The sequence below is a fragment of the Nycticebus coucang genome, chromosome 1 (genome assembly GCF_027406575.1).
Source record: "Nycticebus coucang isolate mNycCou1 chromosome 1, mNycCou1.pri, whole genome shotgun sequence".
Classification (NCBI taxonomy): Eukaryota; Metazoa; Chordata; class Mammalia; order Primates; family Lorisidae; genus Nycticebus; species Nycticebus coucang.
The window spans coordinates 79,628,333-79,652,602 of record NC_069780.1 but is presented as its reverse complement, the minus strand read 5'-3'; the positions used below and the strand labels follow the sequence as shown (position 1 = coordinate 79,652,602).

The window sequence follows — 24,270 nt, the reverse complement described above, 5'->3', positions numbered from 1 at the left end:
GACCTGCCAACTAGCAGGCCACTATTAAGGTGTAATACAAAAGAATATAAAAAAATAACGCTGTCAACAGAGTACCTCAGCCTCTGCCTCTACCTCAAGGCTTTTAAAGATAACATTCTCATACAGACATCCCAAAAAGTATTTTCTCAGGAAACTCAAAAGGAAAAAACCTGTCATTGTTCCTATCTTCATCATCAGCACCTCCAGTGTAAGCTTTTAACATCTATAAAGTCGGGGGCAGCGCCTGTGGCTCAGTGAGTAGGGTGCTGGCCCCATATGCTGAGGGTGGCGGGTTCAAACCCAGCCCCGGCCAAACTGCAACAAAAAAATAGCCGGGCGTTGTGGCGGGCACCTGTAGTCCCAGCTACTCGGGAGGCTGAGGCAGGAGAATCGCCTAAGCCCAGGAGTTGGAGGTTGCTGTGAGCTGTGTGACACCACGGCACTCTACCGAGGGCAATAAAGTGAAACTCTGTCTCTACAAAAAAAAAAGAAAAAACATCTATAAAGTCAAGAAAATGTTGTCTTTTGTAAATTTATAATCCAAGATGGATTTGGTATAAACCACGCAGTGTCATTTTTAGTGGAGTGGCGAAAGAAGAAAGTTTGGAGAATGTTATCTCCCCAGGATTTCAGGCATCATTTTCAGTTTCCTTGGCCATTGCTGTATTACCAGGTTGGGTTATCCACATTGAATAGGCCAGATTCTAAGTTGTACTCGGAGAGGTAGTGAGTTACTGCTGCTTGGAAAAGGCTTAAAGAAACAGATCACTCCGGACCCATAAAGGAACTGTCTAGCCTCTTTCTAAATAGTCTAGATAGATAGAAATTTCTAGATAGTCTAGATAGAAATTTCTATCTATAAAAAAAAAAGAAATTTCTATCTATAGTAGTCTAGATAGTCTAGATAGATAGATAGTAGTCTAGATAGATAGAATAGTCTAGATAGTCTAGATAGATAGAAATTTCTAAATAGATAGAAATTCAAACAATAGAATTCAGTTCAAGGGAAGGCCAAAGAAAGGATTAGAGCCAGGTATGGTGGCTCACACCTGTAATCCTAGAACTCTGGGAGGCCAAGGCGGTGGACTGCCTGAGCTTGGGAGTTTGCAGCCAGTCTGAACAAGAGTGAGATCCTGTCTCTACTAAATAAAAAAATAGAAAAACTAGCCAGGCTTTGTGGTGGGCTCGTGGAGTCCCTGCTACTCAGGAGGCTGAGGCAAAAGGATCACTTGAGCCCAAGAGTTTGAGGTTGCTGTGAGCTATGATGCCATGACACTTTACCGAGGGTGACAAATTGAGACTCTGTTTCCAAAAACAAATAACAATAGAGTCATACTAGGTACCCAAATGGGATCATATCAAAAAGGGTAGAAAGAAGGCCAGACACTCTGAGAGGCCGAGACAGGTGGATTGCTTAAGCTGAGGAGTTCAAGACCAACCTAAGAAAGAAGGAAACCCTGCCTCTAAAAATAGCTGGGCGTTTTGTGTGTGGGGGGGGTGCGCCTGTGTAGTCCCAGCTACTCTGGAGGCAGAGGCAAGATGGTCACTTGAGCCCAAGAGTTTGAGGTTGCTGTGAGCTATGACACCATATCACTTTACCAACAAAGTGAAACTGTCTCCAAAAAAAAAGAGTAGAAAGAAAAGGGAGGCTGCTAGGAAAAGAATGTGTTAATGTGAAGGCGGGTGAGATCTGGCGTTAACTGTTCTCTATCCAGCCAGAACACGACCAGATTATCTCACGTGGGCAGTGTAGACAGCCCATATCAACCAAATCCAAATTTACCCTAAGGCAGGAAGGAGGAGTGTTTCTTTTTTTATTGATCTTTAATTGTTTGTTTGTTTGTTTTTTGCAGTTTTTGGCCAGGGCTGGGTTTGAACCCACCACCTCCGGCATATGGGGCCAGTGCCCTACTCCTCTGAGCCACAGGCACCGCCCGATCTTTAATTGTTTTATGATCCTAACGTTGAAGGAGAAGTAAATGTAATGTGTGTCACAAAGAATTTAATCAAATACTCTAGTCTTTGGTTAAGGTTGATGTTCTGAATCACTCTTGCTCTTACGTTTCTTTGAGCTGAAGGCCAGGTACAAGTTCTGCCCAGGACGAAATCAAGTGGAAATCTGAGAAGAAAGGTCAGGCAGAGTTGGGAGCCAACAGATAGAACACAACACCTCCTTCCACTCCCTAGTAAAGAAACCCAGAATATAAGCTGTCAGCAGCAAGGTTGTAACTATAGACCAAAAATGCTGATGTAAAATTTGATCTCCATGTTTAGAAGAAAATAGGCTGAAATACTGATACAAGAAAAACCTCTCATACCTTACGCTAACCTAATCTTTGGATGTCTGGAATTCTGAGCGCTCTAAAGTTATTTTAATGGAAATCTCTGTGCCCCAAGTTAAAGCTGGCGATTTCACGGGGTGAGAGAGTGGGGGCATGGAGTGTAGGAGTGAAGGAGTGTAGAAGAAGAACTCAGTTGCTCTACGGGTGGGGATCACAGAATGCTTTGGATCTAACAGGGCATTCCCTGAGACAAACCTTCCACCCACTCCCACCGTTTTAGCAAGCAGTTTTCAACACCGGGCAAGTATTTCCACAGCAAATACCATCAACCAAAAAGAGCCCAGTAAACCCTCAACAGTCAACATCTCTATCCGCAAAGCCAGAACTGTCATATGAACTTGGGCAGAGAAGAAGAAAATTAGTTTTAGGAAAAAGAACAAATTTAAAAAGAAAATCAACTAGAAAGAAAAAAAGGAGGAAGCTCATTTTTTCAAATTTATTACACTAGGGCTTTAAGGCCGCAGAATATCGTTTTTATTTTTTTTCTCGATGCATAATGACTTATAGGCAAGCTTCCCGCGTGCGTTGGGCACCGCAGCGATCCGCGGGTCCGCGTGAGGCCGGTCCCGCCCCCGCCGGCCGGGCCTGGGGGCCACGCAAAGTGCAGGCTCAGCCCCGTCGCAGCCCGGCCGGCGGCTGCCCCCGCGCGGGCCCGGGCAGGCGTCCAAACTTCGAGGCCGAGAGCCGGAAATGGCTCCTGGGCAGGCCTCCCGCACACCTCAGTCCGCCAGGACCCGGCCGGAGAGGCGGGTTCCCGGCGGCAGCCCCCGCGCCGCAGACCCGACCACGACTTACTGCGAGACGGTGCGGTCCTCGCGGAGCAGACGCGCGCTCGGGAGGGGCCGGCCGGCCACCCCGCCTCCGGCCTCGCCGCGCCCGCAGCCAGGGCCGCCGGTTGCTCGCTCACGACATCGGGCAGCGGGCGGGCGACCCGGGCCTTGGCGCCCGCTGCTCTCCGCCTCCTTTCTCCTCCCTCGCAGCCGCGCTCCTGCGGCCAGATGTTATCTGAAGGTGAAACTGCTTTACCGAGCGATTGATTCAAGTAGTAAAAACAGTTAAGAGGAACAAAGTCTGCCTCCTGGCTGGATTCTGAGGGGCCTTCACTTCGGGTCGCCGGTTCCAGAAGGCCCCCTGGCTGGTCATATCCATTCTGTGCTCAGTTCCAGAGCAGGGAGACATCTGCTTTCCATAACCAGCGAAGCAGAGTCAAATCCTGGATTATATGTCGACCAGCCCTCGCTGCATTCCCAGCCCCGGCACGACGGCTAATCCCCACACAAACAGCATGAGAACAAACGGGCAAGTTGGTGCCTAATTGCAGAAAGATTTCCCTGTGCGGTGACTAAAAAGGCGCTAGCAGCCAGACTCCGGGATGGGCCAATCGCAACACAGGGGGGCCGGAGAAGGGGGTTGGCTCGGTTTCAGGTCCACTCTGAAAACGCGTCCTCCTCCTGAGCCCTGTAAACACAAACGCGGACACTGTCCCTTCAGGGGGAGGGATTTTACTTTGTAGAGGATGAGAGAGCTGAAAAAGCCCAGCCTCCATTATGAGACATTGGGTTGTTAAGCAGGAACAGCTCCTGGAATATGAGAGAAGGAAAAGAAAAATCTCTGCGTTTCCTTTAAGTAAATTCTAACAAATGAATCAACTATGATTATGGCAAACGCATCTTGCTCTATAAGCCTGTCTTGCTCTTACTCTGTAAACCTATCTTTCTCTTTCTCAATAAACTTGGTTTCATGGTTGTCTTAAAAAAAAAATCAGCACTGAAAATAACATTACTGTCTCCCTGGGTCTTATATTTTAGTCTGTAAGATAAATTGAGATAGGGGATCTCCCTTCCCTCCCTCCCTCCCTTATAAGTGCCTCCAGCGTGCCAGGCACCAGGCTGAGAATGGAAGGGTGGAGAAAGCCGTGTCTCTAAAATGTTTTAGGGCAGCACCTGTGGCTCAAAGGGGTAGGATGCCGGTCCCATATAGAGGTGGCAGGTTCAAACCCAGCCTCGGCCAAAAACCACACACACACACACACACACACACACACACACACACACACACAATAAATAAATAAAATAAAATGTTTTACACTCTCTGGTGGTAGGAGACCTACAATTTCAGAACATTGTAAAATTACTAAGAGAGAAATGTATGTCCAAACATTATAGGGACATAGAGGCAAGTTTTGAATCATGTCAGAAAATTAAGGAAGGCTTCACAGAGGAGGCCCCATTTGAATTTTGAAGACAGAGCAGACATAGTGTAATAACAGAGTAGGGCCAGAGGTGAACATGTGATTGGCTGCAGGAAGCGCTATGGTTATTGGTCAGGGAGGGTGGCAAAGAGTCAGAAGATGAGGGGCTTGTCTGCTAATCTAGGGGATTTGACCTTTGTCTGGAAACTATAGGGACCCTTTGAAGGATTTTAATTCGGCAAGTGGCCTGATTAAATTTGCACATCAGGAAGATTATTGTGGGAAGCACAAGAAAGGAGGCCCAACTAGAAAGGGAATAGAGTTCAGGGTCCGATGGAAGGAAAGATTACAGGGAGTGGAGCCAGGTTTCTGACGTGAGCCACAGGGTAGATAGAGTGCCATTCAACAAGGGAGAAAAACCAAAGGGGAGAAGCAAGTGTGATGCAAAGAAAGGATGAATTGAATTTAGCCAAGCTAAGTTTTGAGAGAAAAAAAAAAAGCTCAGAGCAGTCAGAGCTATGTGAGGTATGCAAAATTTATCAGACCCAGAGAGCCAGAGACAGCTACATCAGTCAGGCACCTTCCCCAACCCATGCCTGGGGGCAATTATTTAAAGTCATCTAGTTCTTGACTATCTGTCACACCCATTTATCTTTATTTTCCTGGAATTTGTGATACAAAGTACAATGTTTATATCATTTTAATGTAAATTTTCAGTAAACAACTTAGAAACTGACCCTTCTTTTCCTTTAAAAACCTATTTGTAGGCTCAGTGCCCATAGGTCAGTGGTTACAGTGCCAGCCACACGCACGGAGGCTGGCGGGTTCAAATCCAGCCCTGGCCAGCTAAAACAACAATGACAACGACAACCCCCCCCCCCAAAAAAATAGCTGGGTGTTGTAGTGGGCGCCTGTACTCCCAACTCCTTGGGAGGCCGAAGCAAAAGAATCACTTAAGTCCAAGAGTTTGAGGTTGCTGTGAGCTGTGACGACATAGCACTCTACCATGGGCGACATAGACTCTGTCTCAAAAAACCAACAAAACCTACTTGCAAGCTTTGCTAATCAAACTGTACATTCAGGGCAACTTGAATCTATGCTTCTAGGTTGCAATCCTCGAGCTTGTCTCAAATAAGCAATCTACTTACATTAATTTTGCCTCAGCTTCTTCCTTTTACGTGAACAGTTTGCAATTTCTATGGGATATACAAATGCACGTGTCCCAGCAGACCATACTGCTACATGGATTTGTAAGGTATTTGGGGCTTGATGATCAATCAATACATTTGCACAAAGTACTACTAACTGAGTGGCTTAGACAACAAAAATTTCTTGCCTCACCGTTCTGGAGGCTAGATCAGTGTGTTGGGAGGGCCAGGCTCTCTCTGAAGGCCACATAGAAGTGATGCCAGAACTTTGCCACGGGGTCCTTGGTCTTGGGTATCAAAGAATGAATTCATGGACCGAAAGTAAGCAAAAGCAAGAGAATTTATTGAGAAGAAAGGAAAGAAGAAAGCAAAACCTTTGGTATAGCAGAGGGGTTCTTGAGCAGATTGCTGCTTTTGCCTCTTTGTGTAGGGCAGTGGTTCTCAACCTTTCTAATGCTGTGAACCTTTACTACAGTCAAAGGGGTCCCGACCCACAAGTTGAGAACGGCTGGTCTAGAGGTTTCTAAGCCTTAAGTGTTCTCCTGATTGGGTAGCACAATCTGGTTGGTGCTTTCAAGTTAAGATGGCCCATGGTTATTGGCTCTCTGTTCACAGCAGCAGGCTTCTTCACCCAGTCTCCCGGGGGTCTTTCTTCCTGGTATGGCCTACTCAGCAAGAGCCATTGACTAATGGCTTCATAGGTCACATAGGCACTCTGTGGTGGTTATGAAACTTCCTACTGGGGATCTTCCAGGCCTGTTGCCTGTGCCCAACCTCCTCTCCTGACCCTCCTTCTCCAGACCCCATTTCCCTGTCCCTGCCTAAAACACTTCTCTCTCTTATCAGAAGGATCTGTTCTGGGACTCTCTCCCAAGTTCTAATAATTCCTTTTATCGCAGGAGCTACCTCTAATCTTCACATGGTGCTCTCCCCGCGTTTGTGTGTGTCCAAATTCCACCTTTCCATAAGGACACCCATCATATTGAATCAGGGCCCAACCTACTCCAGCATGATCTCATCTGAACTGATTACATCTGCCCCTCTTTTTTTTTTTTCTTTTGGCAGTTTTTTGGCCAAGGCTGGGTTTGAACCCACCACCCTCGGTAGGCATATAGGGTCGGTGCCCTACTCCTTGAACCACAGGTGCCACCCTATTTTCCCCTCTTTTTATCTCTTATTTGGAAATTACCCTATTTCAGTGTGGGGTACTGGGAGTTTGGGCTTCAATGTATGCTTTTCAGGGAGAGGGGACACAATTCAACTCATAACCTTCACACTGTGAACTGAATTATAAGAGCAGAACTGGACAAAGAGGCAGCTCTGAATGGAAACTGGGAGAAAAATAATTAGAAAGGTATAAGAGGCATGACCTACAAACATGGAAGAGAAATGTTTAACAAAGGAGTTTTTGGCCTGGCTCAATGGCTCATGACCGTAATCCCAGCACTTTGGGAGGCCAGTGTGGGAGGAATGCTTGAGACCAGGAGTTCAAGACCAGCCTGAGCAATATAATGAGACACCCATCTCTATGAACAAATTTAATTTTTTTTTTTTTTTTTGTAGAGACAGAGTCTCACTTTATGGCCCTGGGTAGAGTGCCGTGGCCTCACACAGCTCACAGCAACCTCCAGCTCCTGGGCTTAAGCGATTCTCCTGCTTTAGCCTCCCGAGTAGCTGGGACTACAGGCGCCCGCCACAACGCCCGGCTACTTTTTTGGTTGCAATTCAGCCGGGGCTGGGTTTGAACCCGCCACCCTCGGTATATGGGGCTGGTGCCTTACCAACTGAGCCACAGGCGCCGCTCTCAATGAACAAATTTAAAAATAAACCAGGCTTAGTGGTGCACACCTATAGTCCCAGCTACTTGGAGGCTGAGGAAGGAAGATTGCCTAAGCTCAGGAATTTGAAGGTCCAGTGAGATATGATATCACCACCACACATATGATCTAGCATGGGTGACAGAGCAAGACCCTGTCTCTAAATAAATAATAATAAGTGTTCATTGACACTATATTCACGCATAATATATAGGGATTCTATTGGGATCAAATATTTAAAAGATCCATTATTTTGGGGTGGCACCGATGGCTCAAGGAGTAGGGCGCCAGCCCCATATACCAGAGGTGGTGGGTTCAAACCTGGCCTTAGCCAAAAACTGCAAAAATAAATAAATAAAAGAATTTTTAAAAATCCATTATTTTAATTTGAAAAATAAAGGAGTGATTAACATTGTCAAATGCTTAAAAGGTTAGGTCAAATGAAGCTAGAAATTATCCATTGTCTTTGGCAATTGGATAGTCATTGGGCCAAATGGACTTGAAAGGGCCAAACACATTTATAACTTTAAAGCCATTGTCCAAGCAAATTTATTGAAGGAATAGGATAGAGTGGACCTTTGCCACATCTGAGTTTAGCCTCCTATGTAACAACCTGCAGTTTCTCAGCCTCACTTGCAATTAAAGCTTGACAATGTCACATAAGCTCCAGCAATTGAATGGCATAGGCCCTAGATCTCAATATGGATAAAAAACAAAGAAGCTACATTCTATGAGGTCATAGCTCTTAGAGGGCTATGAGACACAGGGTTGTAGAGGACACCCACTGACATCCTATACAGAGGATCTGTGGTGTCTTGCCCAGAGGAATAGTACTAAAGCTCATTTGGGAACCATCTAGAGGTATAATTTAGATGTTGTTCTCAGCTGTGCTGCCTAAAAACCTCATCTCTCGGAGTCTTTCTGAGCTACTTACTATACTTTTTTTAAATAACAGTTTTATTGAGATATAGTTTATATACTACAAAATTCATTCATTTAAAGTGTACAGTTCTCAGTGATGTTTAGTACATTTGTACAACCACCACCACCACCACTACCCAATTCCAGAACGTTGCATCTCCCCAAAAGAAGCCTGGTGCGCTCTGGTCATTCCCCATACTCCCCTCCCCACAGCCCCCAACAACCACTAAACTAAGTTCAGGAATTCGAAGGATATGAATCTACTTTCTGGATTTGAATCTGCTTTCTGTCTCTATGGATTTGCCTATTCTGGACATTTCATATAAATGAAGTCATATAATATCTGTGGCTTTTTTTTTTTTTTTGACTTTTAAAAACCAAAACATTTATTGCATGACTAATTGTTGAAATTCTTAAGATGAACTGGATGCTGCAACAGCTGCCCTCTTGGGTTTAGGCGTTGTTCCTTCACGGAATCCATGCCTGAATCTGCGGTACACAATTTTTAGGTGCCTCATCCGACCAGTCCCAGTGGTATTTCTTCTTTTAGCCTTGGCACTCCAGTTATACTTTCTCTTGCGCTTAGCAGGATAGCCACATTTGCCACAGGTGGACTTTTGTAGGTGGTAGGCCTTAGAGCCACAGCGGCGGCACAACGTATGCGTCTTATTCCGACGCTTTCCAAACGATGACGTTCCCTTCGTCATGGCGCGTCTGTGGCCGAGACCAAAGAGATATCTGTGGCTTTTTGTGTCTACTTTCTTTCACTTAGCAAAATTTTTCCAAAGTTTATCCATGTATCATGTATCCAAGCATGTATCAGTCGATACTTTAGTACTTTTTTTTTTTTGAGACAGAGTTCCGTGGCATCACAGCTTGCAGCAACCTCAAACTCTTGGGGCTTCAGTGATTCTCTTGTCTCAGCCTCCCAAGTAGCTGGGACTACAGGTGTCCGCCACAATGCCTGGCTATTTTTTTTTTTTTTTGTAGTTGTCATTTTTGCTTGGCAGGCCCACGCTGGATTAGAACCTGCCAGCTCTGGTGTATATGGCTGGCACCCTAGCCACTGAGCTACAGGCACTAAGCTGACTTCATTACTTTTTTTTTTTAGAGACAGTCTCACTTTGTCACCCTCAGTAGAGTGCTATGCTGTCACAACTCACAGCAACCTCCAATTCCTGGGCTTAGGTGATTCTCTTGCCTCAGCCTCCCGAGTAGCTGGAACTACAGGCACCTGCCACAATGCCCAGATATTTTTTGTTGCAGTTTGGCCGGGGCAAGGTTCGAACCCACCACCCTCGGTATATGGGGCTGGCGCCCTACTCACTGAGCCACAGGCACTGCCTGACTTCATTACTTTTTATTGCCAAATAATATTACATTGTATGAATACTCCACACCTTGTCCATCTGTTTCTCATTAATCATTTGGATTGTTTCCCTTTGGGGGCTAGTATGAATAATGCTGCTATGAACATTTGTAAACAAGTTTTGAGTGAAAGTGTATTTCATTTCTCTTGGGCATATCCCTAGGAGTAGAATTACTGGATCATACAATAATTCTATATTTAACATTTTGAGGAACTGCCAGACTGTTTTCCAAAGCAGTTACATCATTCTATACTATCAGAAGCAATATATGAGGGTTTCAATTTTTAGGCATATGAGGCATTTCATTGTGGATTTGCTTTGCACTTTCCTAAGGACAAATAAATAGCTTTCCATGTGCTTATTAAACATTGGTGTATCTTCTTTGTAGAAATACCTATTGAAATCCTTTGCCCATTTTTTTTTTTTTTTTTTGGTAGAGACAGAGTCTCACTTTATCACCCTCGGTAGAGTGCTCTGGAGTCTCAGCTCACAGCAACCTCCAACTCCGGACTTAGGCAATTCTCCTGCCTCAGCCTCCGGAGCAGCTGGGACCACAGGCACCTGCCACAACGCCCGGCTATTTTTTTTGTTGTTGTTGTTGTTGCAGTTTGGCCGGGGTGCGTTTGATCCTGCCACCCTCAGTATATGGGGTCGGCGCCCTACCCACTGAGCCACAGGTGCCACCCCCTTTGCCCATTTTTTAAAATTTACTTTTTATATTTATTTATTTATTTATTTTATTTAGAGACAGAATCTCACTTTGTGGCTCTTGGCAGAGTGCCATGGCATCATAGTTCACAGCAATCTCAAACTCTTGGGCCAGAACCTTGGCAGTGCCCAGGCAATGGCCATCCTGTCTGTAGACCTCTCTGACACTGCTCCACCCTTCGTATCCCATGGCCACATGGGACCTTATGGATGAAATCTATGTCCTATTTAATGTTTAGCTCATCCTTAGTGCCCAAAACAAGGCTTTGCAAAAACAAGGAGCACTATAAATGCATATTAAACAAAATTGAATCTTATGTTCTAATTTTATTTTTTACTCTAAAACAATATTTCTGCAGTCCTTGATTTAAAACTTTACTCTCAATAGCCACATTTGGAGGATGAAACCTTGAAACTGGGTGTCAAGGCTTGGTGTTCGTAACTCAGTGGGTAGGGCACCGGCCACATACACTGAAGCTGGCGGGTTCAAGCCCAGCCTGGGCCTGCTAAACAACAATGACAACTGCAACCAAAAAATAGCCAAGCATTGTGGTGGGCACCTATAGTCCCAGCTGCTCGGGAGACTAAAGCAAGAGAATCACTTAAGCCCAAGAGTTTGAGGTTGCTGTGAGCTGTGACGCCACAGCACTCTACCAAGGGCAACATAGTGAGCCTCTGTCTCAAAAAGAAAAAGAAAGGAAAAAAAAAAAAAGAAATTGGGTGTCAAAGCAGACCTATGGTGTTAAATTTATGACCAGAAGGATGGAATTTTGGGGGGAATTAACTTTTAGGACTGTGTGAAATGGCGAAAGAAGATAGGGCCACCCAGGTATAGTTCTCAGGACCCAGAGAGGAGCTGAATAGTATTATTTTGGGCATCACAAGTCTAAGGTGAATTCATGTCCTGCTAGATTTTTCTGGTGGATTAGGCTTCATAACTGGCATTGTTCAATGATGTGGGTCTGCTTATTCTTTGTAGGCTGCTTTTAATCCTGCTTATTTGCTCCCGTACATGTATCGTAATCTATAATTTTGGATTCTGGACTAACTGAAGGATATCTGTTTGAAATAACTAAAAAGAGCCTGATTTACATCATAAATTCAACCAATATTTAATAAGCACATACTCTATGCAAGACACCACCCTGGGCACAAAGAGAAACATTTCTTTTGTATGATAATGAACTAGATGACTAATGGGGCTAGGGTTAAGACAAACACACACAATTAACTATATGAAATAGCAGAATGAAGAGATCAAGACAAGTATAGCCACCAATAATCCGAAATAAAGGAGGGTGCCTTACTCTCCATAAAAGAGGCATAACTGTTTTGAGAAATCAAAGAAAGAAGAAATCACTGCCCCCTCTTTCTTTGAGTAGTAGAAAAGGCAGCATGAAAAAGGTAGTGAGGGAGAACTAAACTTTTGCCTAGAGATTTAGGAGCTCTATACCACAATCCTTGAATTATAGCCACTCATATGACCATTTATGATCAGATAAACCTGAAAGCGTTACAGAAGAGTAAGTGATTACTTCCTGAATTGCAGGAAAGACTTTATGGAAGAGGTAGACTTGCCTTGGGCCCTAAAAGATGGAAAGAATTTATTAAAATCTATGCTTAAGGAAGGAAAGCAATAAAATACCTTGGAAAGTTTGGAAAACTCAGGAAAGTACAAAGAATAAAATAAAAATCATCTATAGATAAATACCATGGCCAGAAATACAATATGCTTAACCAGTATCTGCAACTGAGTAAATAACATTACCATTTATACTCTCTATTTTTTTCTTGTGCATACTTTTACTATATATATAATTTTCAAACCTGCTTTTAAAAATACAATAAACATTTTATAATCAGTAAAATTATTTGAAAACACATTTTAAAATAGTTGAATAATAGTTCCTTCATTGATATATCATTTATACAATTTCCATAGTGTTCACAATTAGATTGTTTCCAAATTTCTTTCTTTTTTTTTTTGAGACAGAGCCTCAGGCTGTTACCCTGGGTAGAGCGCTGTGGCATCACAGCTCATAGCAACCTCCAACTCCTGGGCTCAAGCCAGTCTCCTGCCTCCACCTCCCAAGTAGCTGGGACTGTAGGCCCTGCCACAATGCCTGGCTATTTTTTGGTTGCAGCCATCGTTGTTTGGCGGGCCTGGGCTGGGTTCGAATCTGCCCGTTTAGGTGTATGTGGCTGGCGCCTTAGCCGCTTGATCCACAGGTGCCGAGCCTGTTTCCAAATTTCTAATTATTACAGATAAAACTTCAATGAAATTGCTAAACACAAATATTTGTCCACATTTCTGATTCTAAGAATAAATTCCTATTAAGTGGAATTAAGAAATCATGATATATTGGGTGGCGCCTGTGGCTCAGTGAGTAGGGCGCCGGCCCCATATGCCGAGGGTGGCGGGTTCAAACCCAGCCCCGGCCAAACTGCAACAAAAAAATAGCCGGGCATTGTGGCGGGCGCCTGTAGTCCCAGCTACTCGGGAGGCTGAGGCAGGAGAATCGCGTAAGCCCAAGAGTTAGAGGTTGCTGTGAGCAGTGTGACGCCACGGCACTCTACCGAGGGCGGTACAGTGAGACTCTGTCTCTACAAAAAAAAAAAAAAAAAAAAAAAAGAAATCATGATATATTAACATTTCTAGGGCCTTTAAGAGAGTAAAACTTTCCTTCCTTCCTTCCTTCCTTCCTTCCTTCCTTCCTTCCTTCCTTCCTTCCTTCCTTCCTTCCTTCCTTCCTTCCCTCCCTCCCTCCCTCCCACCCTCCCTTCCCTCCCTCCCTCCCTCCCTCCCTCCTTCCTTCCTTCCTTATCACCCTAGGTAGAATGTTGTGGTATCATAGCTCATAGAAACCTCAAAATCTTGGGCTTGAGCAATCCTCTTCCCTCAGCCTCCTGAGTAGCTGAGAGTACAGGTGCCCATCACAATGTCCAACTAGTTTTTCTGACTTTAGTAGAGATGGGGCCTCACTCTTGCTCAGGCTGGTCAAGAGCTCAAGCAATCCACCTGCCTCACCTTCAGAGTGCTAGGATTACAGGTATGAGCTACTGTGGCCAGCCAAGAGAACAAAATTTTACAAAATTGCCAAAGATTGTGACAATTTACATTCCCATCAGCAATGTATAAGATTGAGATACATACATTCACCAGCAGTATTACTTTAAAATTTTGCTAATTTGATAGGGAGAAATACTAACTCATTACTTAATTTTAGATTTATGGGATTATTAATGATATGAGATGTTTTACATATGATCATTAACCATTAGTATTTCCTCTAACTTACTTATTCATGCTCTTCATACATTTTTCTTTGGGGAACTTGAAGAGAATTTGCAATTCTCTCAGTCTTGATTTATCCATGGCTATCATTTTTTTTAGAGACAGAGTCTCCTTCTGTCACCCTCAGTAGAGTGCTATGGTGTCACAGCTCACAGCAACCTCCAGCTCTTGGGCTTAGGTGATTCTCTTGCCTCAGCCTCCCGAGTAGCCAGGACCACAGGCGCACAACACAACGCCTGGCTATTTTTTGTTGCAGTTTGGCCGGGGCTGGGTTTGAAACCACCACCCTCCGTGTATGGGGCAGGCGCCCTACTCACTGAGCCACAGGCGCTGCCCTATCCATGGCTATCATTGCATAGCATCCTGCCATGGTAAGTGTGAGTTGTTTTAAAAATGATCAGGTAATCCGAGTAACTGGGGCTGCAGGTACCTATGTGACACCATGACTGGCTAATTTTTTCTTTTTGGCTGGGGCTGGGTTTGAACCCACCACCTCTGGCATATGGGACCGGCGCCCTACTCCTTGAGCCACAGGCGCCACCCAATTTTTTCTATTTTTGGTAGAGAAGGGGTCTCATTCTTGCTCAGCCTTGTCTCAAACCCTGACCTCAAGGGATCCTCCCACCTCAGCCTCCCAGAGTGTTAGGATTACAGGTGTGAGCCACCACGCCCAGTCTACCTTGTATTTCACCAGCAGTATTTCACTAACCTCCCAGGTATTCTGGCTGTGTATTTAATTCATTTCCTTTGTTACCTTGTATACTCCTTGAGGAATGTCCTTTTTTATGTCTGGACTCCCATAATGCAGTAGGCAGAAACCCAAAACTGTTTACAAATTTTAAAAAATGAATTAAAGGGGGCGGCACCTGTGGCTCAAGGAGTAGGGCGCCAGTCCCATATGCCGGAGGTGGTGGGTTCAAACCCAGCCCTGGCCAAAGACCGAAAAAAAAAAAAAAATGAATTAATGTCATTTAACAGAAGCAAAAAAAAAAGGAAGAAGAAAAGAAAACTTTGACAGAGATAACTCAGTTTAATTTTAGTTGTATTGAAGTGGTAATGGTAAGATGTTGGGTAGAAATGGAAGAAAGTCAATCTAAACAAAGAAGCATTAGTAATTCAGTCAAAGAACTCATGGACTCTTTGCTATGGTCTCAATTTGTCCGTCAAAAATTCATATGTTGAGGCTCAGCGCCTGTGGCTCAATCAGCTAAGGCGCCAGCCACATACACCTGAGCTGGTGGGTTTGAATCTAGCCCGGGCCGCCAAACAACAACGGTGGCTACAACCAAAAAATAGCCAGGCGTTGTGGCAGGTGCTTGTAGTCCCAGCTATTTGGGAGGTGGAGGCAGGAGAATCCCTTGAGCCCAGGAGTCGGAGGTTGCTGCAAGCTATGGTGCCAAAAAAAACCTCATATGTTGAAACTTAATTGTCACTTAATAGTATTAAGAGGTGGGACTTTGAAGAGGTGTTTAGGTCATGAGTGCTCCATCTTCCTGAAGGATTAATACCTTTACTAAAGGGCTCCAGGGAACTAGCAAGCCCTTTTGCCTTTCCCTTGTCCCTTCCACTAAGAGAGGACACAGCATTCAAGGTGCCAACTTGGAAGCAGAGAACAGCCCTCACAAGACACCAAATCTGCTGGTGCCCAGATCTTAAACTTTTCAGCCTCCAGAACTGTGAGAAATTAATTTCCATTATTTATAAATTACCCAGTCTCAGGTATTTCATTATGGCAGCACAAATGGACTAGGAAGCTTATCTCCAGAACTTTTCGGGGAGAAACTAAAGGAGGAATTGGGAAACAGGCCTCCTTTTGTCTTGTCATAAAAGGCTGCTGTCTTACTCTGCAGCCCCTTTAAGTGTTCTGTGGGAAAGAAGTGAAAATGGGTAAGAATTACAAACTGAAGTTCAGGGACTAAGAAACTGAATGGAGACAAATGATTTAATCTTAGATTGACTATTAGAGCCAGCACAGGCAAATAAGCAATAAAATATTGTTTTGAAGCTCAGCGCCTGTAGCTCAACGGCCAGGGCACCAGCTATATACACCAGAGCTGGTGGGTTCGAACCCAGCCTGGGCCTGCCAAACAACGACAACTACAACCAGAAAATAGCTGGGCGTTGTGGTAGGAGCTTGTAGTCCCAGCTACTTGCGAGGCTGAAGCAAGAGAATTGCTTAAGCCCAAGACTTTGAGGTTGCTGTGAGCTGTGACGCCATAGCACTCAGTACTGAGGGCGACACAGTGAGAGTCTGTCTCAAAAAAATAAAATAACATTTTGAAACAACTGGGAAATCGACCAGGAAATTGCTATAAGGTTTCCATTAGAGTACAAGAATACTGGTTTTGTAATGTTTTATTGAAATTATGATATATTGACCTTCCTGGGCTAACCCATTAACCATAGAAAGACATTCCTGCGTCTCCAGGGATGCTTACTCAGAAGAGGCTACAGGCCACATCACAGAACCTCATACTCCTTCAAAACCAAACATGAAGAAAGAACATATTAGAAAGCCAAGACAGAAAGAGAACAACTCTCTCTGGGGCCTTCATCTTTATTCTCAATGCTTCACCAAAAATCTTGCTCATCATAGACCTTTCTATTTTTAATGCAAATAGGCTTTTGAAGTTTCAAAACAAAACCTCGTTTGAATCAAACAACAAAAAGCAATACAAATAGGCAAAGGACTTTTCAAAATCATATTCCTTAGGACTATTGTGATTTGAGGCCTGCTCAATTCTCAAATTACAGATGAAAAAACAAAGAAACAAAAAAACCCCTGGAAGCGTTTCTTTTGAAATTTCCTTTCACGCAACATGTGAAAAAAATGACAATTGAGTCATTTTTTTTTGTTCTTTATAATAAGATTTCAATGTCTATCTTTAACTTCCAAAATGCTATATTTGATATGTAGGTATTTTCTTAAAATAATGAACTTGTGATAAATGTAACTTAGAAATAGAAAAGTGCACAAGTCCTAAGAAAAAGCTCGATGAATGATCATAAAGAGACCATGAAATGGTAAACACCATCCAGATCAAGAAATGGGACATTCCCAATACCCCAGATGCCCGCTCCCTAACATAGCTTTGAGCTACATATACTTTTCATAGAAAAAATATTATTAATAGTAAGTGCCCAGATCAGCCCACAAAAGCCAAAAAATGTACTTGGACTCTAGCAAAATGGCACCATATCATTAACAATGTTTCCACTGGGAAATTGTATTTTCAGCTCCAAATAGTGATGCCAAGGAGCGTCATGCCCAGACCCTCTGTCCTTGAACCTCAAGGGCCCCCATTGTGTGGGTTCTCTATAGGTGGAGAGGAGGAGGAGCTATGCCAGCAGCTCAGTAATCAGTTTCTCATCTGTACCAGTTTCAGAATTTAAAAAAGAGAAAGTAGGGCAGCGCCTGTGGCTCAGTGAGTAGGGCGCCGGCCCCATATGCTGAGGGTGGCGGGTTCAAACCCAGCCCCGGCCAAACTGCAACCAAAAAATAGCCGGGCGTTATGGCGGGCGCCTGTAGTCCCAGCTACTCGGGAGGCTGAGGCAAGAGAATCGCGTAAGCCCAAGAGTTAAGAGGTTGCTGTGAGCTGTGTGACGCCACGGCACTCTACCCGAGGGCGGTACAGTGAGGCTCTGTCTCTACAAAAAAAAAAAAAAGAGAAAGTAGCGCTTTAGCCAGAACTGTACCAAGTTTTTTTGTTTTTGCTTTTGTTTTTGAGACAGAGTCTCACTTTCTCATCCACAGTAGAGTGTCATGGTATCATAGCTCGCAGCAACCTCAAACTCTTTTTTTTTTTTTTTTTTTTGCATTTTTTTAGCTGGGGCTGGATTTGAACCCACCACCCTCAGCATGTGGGGCCAGCACTCTCCTCCTTGAGCCACAGGCACTGCCCTTTTTATTTATTTTTTTATTTTATTTTATTTATTTATTTTTTAGCAACCTCAAACTCTTGACCTCAAGCTATCCTCTTGCCTCAGTCTCCCAAGTAGCTGGGACTACAGGCGCCCACCACAATGCCTGGTTAATTTTTGGTTCTATTTGTAGTAGAGACAGAGTCTCACTCTTGTTCAGGTTGGTCTGGAACTCCTGAGCTCAGGCGATCCACCCACCTCAGCCTCCCAGAGTGCTAGGATTACAGGCGTGAGCCATCCCACCTGGCCTCACCAAGTATTTTGATTTGGGAGGAATCTGCTAGACAGGCATGACAGCAGGGCATTGGAAGTCCATTTTTTGTTAGCATGATTTGCAAGTTGCCTCTGCCTGTATAATAAACTCTAGAGAATTAAGACATAGATGTACATTGAGGTATCCCCTAGTGTGGGTCAAGAATGCTAAGTGAGATTAGTACAATTGTTATTTTTGTTGTGGTAATTGATCTTTGTAGATTTTCTCTTCAGATCTGGTTCCAATTAAAGGCAAGCATTCTCATTTTAATAGCTTAACACTGAAAAGAGAAATAGTATAACTATTTAATGGTGTTTTCTAGTATTTACCAAAATTCCCAGAAAATAAAAATCACCTAGCATGCTTGTCAAAACACAGATCTAGGGGCTCTCATTCAGACCTATGGAATCAGGATTTCTATAGTGGAGACTTGATTATTTATGGTTATGCATTTAGCAATACTTTTAGGTATTTCTTTCTTTTTTTTTTTTTATTGAACTGTGTTAGTTTTTTATTGTTTCTGCAGTTTTGGCCGGGGCTGGGTTTGAACTCACCACCCTCAGTATATGGGGCTGGCACCCTACCCACTGAGCCACAGGCACCTCCCAGGTATTTCTTTTTTTTTTTTTTTTTTTTTTTGTAGAGACAGAGTCTCGCTGTACCACCCTCGGGTAGAGTGCCGTGGCATCACACGGCTCACAGCAACCTCTAACTCTTGGGCTTACGCGATTCTCTTGCCTCAGCCTCCCGAGCAGCTGGGACTACAGGCGCGCGCCACAACACCCGGCTATTTTTTTTTGTTGTTGCAGTTTGGCCGGGGCTGGGTTTGAACCTGCCACCCTAGGCATATGGGGCCGGCGCCCTACTCACTGAGCCACAGGCGCCGCCCCAGGTATTTCTTATTTTCAGGAAATACTGGCTGAAACACAAAACAGCCATGTATTTAGTTAAAAGTACAATATGTGTAGAAACCTTAGTTGTTATTTTTGTTATTCATAATAATAAAAGTGATGTGGAGCATTGAGAGGTTGCTTTGGACAAAAGTTTCCTTAGGTTGAACAGTTCTGGTTCCACAATTGTCTTTATTATTTCTTTTGTTTCAAGATCAAGAATTATGAACAGAGCCAGGGGTAGTGGCTCACACCTGTAATCCTAGCACTCTGGGAGGCCAAAGCGGGTGGATCACCTGAGCTCAGGAGTTCCAGACCAGCCTGAGCAAGAATGAGACCTTTTCTCCCCTAAAAGTAGAAAAACTAGCCAGGCATTGTGGCTAGTGCCTATAGCCCCAGCTTCTTGGAATGCTGAGGCAAAAGGATCTCTTGAGGGCGGTGGCTGTGGCTCAAAGGGGTGAGATGCTGGGCCCCATATGCCAGAGGTGGTGGGTTCAAACCCAGCCCTGGCCAAAAACTGCAAAAAAAAGGATCTCTTGAGCCCAAGAGTTTGAGGTTGCTGTGAGCCATGTTGCCATGGCACTCTGTCCAGGGCAAAAGAGTGAGATGCTGTCTAAAAAAACAAATGAACAAACAAACAAAAGAACAGACTAAGAATGGTGGCTTGGGGGCGGCGCCTGTGGCTCAGTGAGTAGGGCGCGGGCCCCATATGCCGAGGGTGGCGGGTTCAAACCCAGCCCCGGCCAAACTGCAACAAAAAAATAGCCAGGCGTTGTGGCGGGCGCCTGTGGTCCCAGCTGCTCGGGAGGCTGAGGCAGGAGAATCGCATAAGCCCAAGAGTTAGAGGTTGCTGTGAGCCGTGTGACGCCACGGCACTCTACCGAGGGCGGTACAGTGAGACTCTGTCTCTACAAAAACAAAAAAAAAAAGAATGGTGGCTCAGGCCTATAGTCCCAGCACTTTGGGAGGCTGAGGTAGGAGGATTGCTTGAGCACAGAAATTGGAGGCTGCAGTAAGCAGTGATCATACCACTGCACTCAAGCCGGAGTGATAGAGTGAGACCTTTTCTCAAAAAAAAAAAAAAAAAAAAAAAGTTACAAACAGTAACTTTATAGATAATTAATACTGTCTCAGCATACTAGATAGCTCCTTTTAAATATACTTTATTTTTAAAAAATGGACAGAACAGAGTTTGACTGTCTTAATCTCTTAAATCCAAGCCCTGCTCACCATTGGACAGGTTCTTTTTTTTGTTTGTTTGTTTGTTTGTTTTTTATTGGGCAGGTTCTTAGAGGCTATGGTGGTTAGGCTTTGTGGACACACTGTCTAGGGACTTAGAGAGGCACCTCCATTTACCAGTGACTTACCTAACTTTTAGATTCCTTAATCAATTGCTTAAGGCAGGCTCCTCAAACTTTTTTTCTTTTTCTTTTTTTATTTTTTGTAGAGACAGAGTCTCACTTTATGGCCCTCGGTAGAGTGCCGTGGCCTCACACAGCTCACAGCAACCTCCAACTCCTGGGCTTAAGCGATTCTCTTGCCTCAGCCTCCTGAGTAGCTGGGACTGCAGGCGCCCGCCACAACGCCCGGCTATTTTTTGATTGCAGTTTGGCCAGGGCCGGGTTTGAACCTGTCACCCTCGGTATATGGGGCCGGCGCCTTACCGACTAAGCCACAGGCGCCACCCCTCCTCAAACTTTTTAAACAGGGGGCCAGTTCACTGTCCCTCAGACCATTGGAGGGCTGGACTATAATTTAAAAAAAAACAACTATCAACAAATTCCTATGCACACTGCACATATCTTATTTTGAAGTAAAAAAAAAAAAGGGAACAAATCACACCGCCTCATGTGGCCCAGGGGCCGCAGTTTGAGGACCCCTGGCTTAAGGGAATGCAAGTTAGCTTAATTAGCCAATGTTACTGAAAAGCAATTCCAATATATGTATCAAGAACCTTTAAAAAGTTTATATCTTGGCTTGGTGCCTGTAGCTCAGTGGTTAGGGGGCCAGCCACATGTACCAAAGCTGGCGGGTTCAAATCCTGTACTTGGAATCCGGCCTGGGCCTGCTAAACAACAATGACAACTGCAACAAAAAAATAGCCGGGCATTGTGGTGGGCACCTGTAGTTCCAGCTACTTGAGAGGCTGAGGCAAGGGAATCACTTAAGCCCAAGAGTTAGAGGTTGCTGTGAGCTGTGATGCCATAGCACTCTACTGAAGACAACATAGTTGAAACTTTGTTTAAAAAAAAAAAAGTTTATACCTTATGCTCTAATACAGGGGTCCTCAAACTCCACATGAGGAGGTGTGATTGTATTTGTTCCCATTTTTTTTTTTTACTTCAAAATAAGATATGTGCAGTGTGCATAGGAATTTGTTGATAGCTCTTTTTTTAAACTATAGTCCGGCCCTCCAATGGTCTGAGGGACAGTGAACTGGCCCCCTGTTTAAAAAGTTTGAGGACCTCTGCAGATCCACTTTAGAAATGTTTCCTGAGGCACTATCAGGGGTGTGGTCACAGGTGTGTGCCCAGACGCCATGGCAAGAGCACTAGCTCCCGGACTGAGCACCAGCTCTGTTACTTCCAATTTGTGCAACCTGGAACAAAGCATGTAGCAAGCCACTCTGTGCCAAGCATGTAGCCAGCCACTCTGTGCCTCCTTTCCTCTTCTGGTAAATGGTAATAATAACAGGGTTGTTACAAAGATTAAATTAGTTAAGATGCATAAGGAACTTGAAACAATGACAACCGTACCATTCACAATTCAACAAATGTCAACTATTATGAGCTATTATTACAAAAACATTCATCCCTGCATTATTTACAATAGAAAAAAAAATTTTTAAATAAGTTAAATAATCAGACATAAGAGAATGAAGACATGCACTCTTGTATATTCATATAAAATAGTACCATGCACCCTTGGGTGCAAACAAATGCAGGCAGGCTCTGGAGCCTGCCCTTGGCCAGTTGGTTGGCCTGGCACAATTTTCTTAACCATCTGGGCCTCAGTTTCCTCATCTGAAAATGGAGAATAAGAATAATACCCATGTGAGCGGGTTCACTGGCTCATATACAGCAAGCACTTAGAAGAATTTCTGTCTCGCAATCATCCCTTAATCAGGGTTGGTCTCTCTGTTACAGTTCACATTTGGCAGCCCCACTTGCTAGTGAGAGATCACAGGCGCAAAGCTTCCCAGCCAGTGGCTGACAAAGTACATGTCTGAGTAGGAGAAGAGAACGGAACAAAACCTAAATTCCACTTTGAATTAACAGAAGAAATGACTGACGCAAGTCTATGCCTGGGTGCTACGTGCACAATCGCGTGTGAAGGGACTGGAGAGAGCTGTCAACTGGCAGCACCAGAACAGACTGCTTTGATCAAAGGAATAAAGGCAGGGAGAGAAGGGCCCCAAACAGAAACACCCACTACAGCAACAAACGAGTCTTGGTGAGAGAAAGGAGCAGAAGCGGTTTTCCTAATCTCCAGACTGTGGCCACTTCTTGTTTTTTTCCATGCCTGTCCCCTCCATTCCCTACTCACTTTGGGTTTTTCAAAGACCGAAAGAAAGGGAATAGGGAAGGAGGAGGGAGATCTGTGTCTCCTTGGAGGGGAAAATGTGCCATAATAACTTCCAAAGAAAGAACTGGGGGGGGGGGCAGCGCCTGTGGCTCAGTCGGTAAGGCGCCGGCCCCATATACCGAGGGTGGTGGGTTCAAACCCGGCCCCGGCCAAACTGCAACCAAAAAATAGTCAGGCATTGTGGTGGGTGCCTGTAGTCCCAGCTACTCGGGAGGCTGAGGCAGGAGAATCGCTTAAGCCCAGGAGTTGGAGGTTGCTGTGAGCTGTGTGAGGCCATGGCACTCTACCGAGGGCCATAAAGTGAGACTCTGTCTCTACCAAAAAAAAAAAAAAAAAAGAAAGAACTGGGACTGAGCATGGTGGCTCATGCCTGTAATCCTACCATTCTGGGAGGCTGAAGCAGGCGGATTGCTTCAACTCAGAAGTTCAAGACCAACCTGAGCCAGAGTGAGACCCTGTCTGTACTAAAAATAGAAAAACTAGCTGGGCATTGTGGTGGGCACCTGTAGTCCTTAGCTACTTGGGAGGCTGAGGCAAGAGAATTGCTTGAGCCTAAGAGTTTGAGGTTACTGTGAGCTATGATGCTACGGCACTCTATCCAGGGCAGCAGAGTAAGACTCTGTCTCAAAAAAAAAACAACCCCAAAACAAACAAACAAACAACAACAACAAAACAGAAAAGAAAAAAAGGAAAGAAAGAAAAAAGGAAGAAGAAATAACAAAGAAAACCGGAAGGGGCACCCATGTTACTCTCACCTGGTCCCTGAAGCTCTTACCAGGGGGAGGACACAGCGGGGCGTGGTTCTGTTCTCAAGGAGCAGGTTTATCGTCCACTGAGAAAACCCGGAGAATACCAAGTTTCTCTGACCCAGGAACCCCAGAGGGATCAGCTGTCATCGCATCCTTCTTCCATCTAGCTCTGTCCTGGCGGACCTCAGGTCCCCTCACTATCAGCAGCTCCTCCTCCTCAAGGATCCTGCCCTCAAAAGTCACACCCAGAAGCTTGAGACACCACCAGGTGTGTGTGCAGCTGGCCTCTGTGGAATTCTGGTTGGCGTGGTTGGTGGGAAAGAAGGCTGCTGCACACTGCAGGCTCAAGTTCCCTGCCTACCCCAGGACAGCCACGGGGAGCCACCTGCCACTGATCAGCCTCTGCCCCTCCAGCCCTCCAGTGACAGCTCAGACAATGGCGCCCCTGGGTTTACTGCCTGTGTGTAGTGTCGGAAGAGAGTCCCTTTTTTAGGTATTGACATGATCTTCTCACACTCCTAACATGGCTTCTGGGCTTCTAGGGTCCCTGCTACTTTACAGGGGTTTTCCCATTTTCTTTTTGCAATGGACCAGCATTAATTAATATTGATGCTGTGCCCCCAGCATGCCCAGAACACAGACAGCATCCAGAAAACACAGTACCTGTCCTGAGAGGATATTTAAAGGGGCCACATTCCTGAGAAATCCCTGTTGGCTAAGTTTTCTTGTTAAAAATACTCTTTAAAAAAGTAGAGTCCTCCAATGAAGGACACAGATCAAGAATCCTGCATTTTTGAGAGCCCTAGTTCTTGTCCTCCAGCCCCCCAGGGGAGGAACCTGTGTGTCAGTGACAGATCAAAAGGATCCGGCTGTACTGGACATTCCTGGAAATGCAATCATTGCCCACCTGGGGACCCATGGAAGCAGATGGCCTTGAAGATTTCCCAGGACTTTGGCAGCAGACAGGGACTTCTCAGCAACATTTTACTCGAAGCCTCTGTATTTAAAATGAAATAGCCCAATGTTGCAACTAAGAATATCTTGGAAACTTCCATAGATTTCAAACTATCTAGGAAAGCA

The 24,270-nt window shown here is 44.7% G+C and overlaps 2 protein-coding genes across 6 annotated transcripts in view; both read right to left on the bottom strand.

Annotated features, from left to right (window-relative positions):
• The window catches only part of TRIM2 (tripartite motif containing 2), a 166,493-nt gene that overhangs the window by 132,458 nt on the left and 9,765 nt on the right, over positions 1–24,270 (bottom strand). For 2 of the 5 annotated variants that reach the window (XM_053583103.1, XM_053583110.1), the window contains exon 1: positions 3,138–4,002. The exons of 2 other annotated variants lie outside the window; for them this stretch is intronic. The gene's annotated coding sequence lies outside the window, so the exon portion shown is untranslated. Of the gene's footprint in view, positions 1–3,137; positions 4,003–24,270 lie in introns of those variants that run through there. One more of the 5 variants, XM_053583136.1, reaches the window with a different exon arrangement.
• On the bottom strand, positions 8,793–9,148 carry LOC128580799 (60S ribosomal protein L37). Its single transcript, XM_053583157.1, has one exon. It carries the CDS (start codon positions 9,124–9,126, stop codon positions 8,833–8,835), a length of 294 nt encoding a protein of 97 aa, XP_053439132.1. The 5' UTR covers positions 9,127–9,148; the 3' UTR covers positions 8,793–8,832.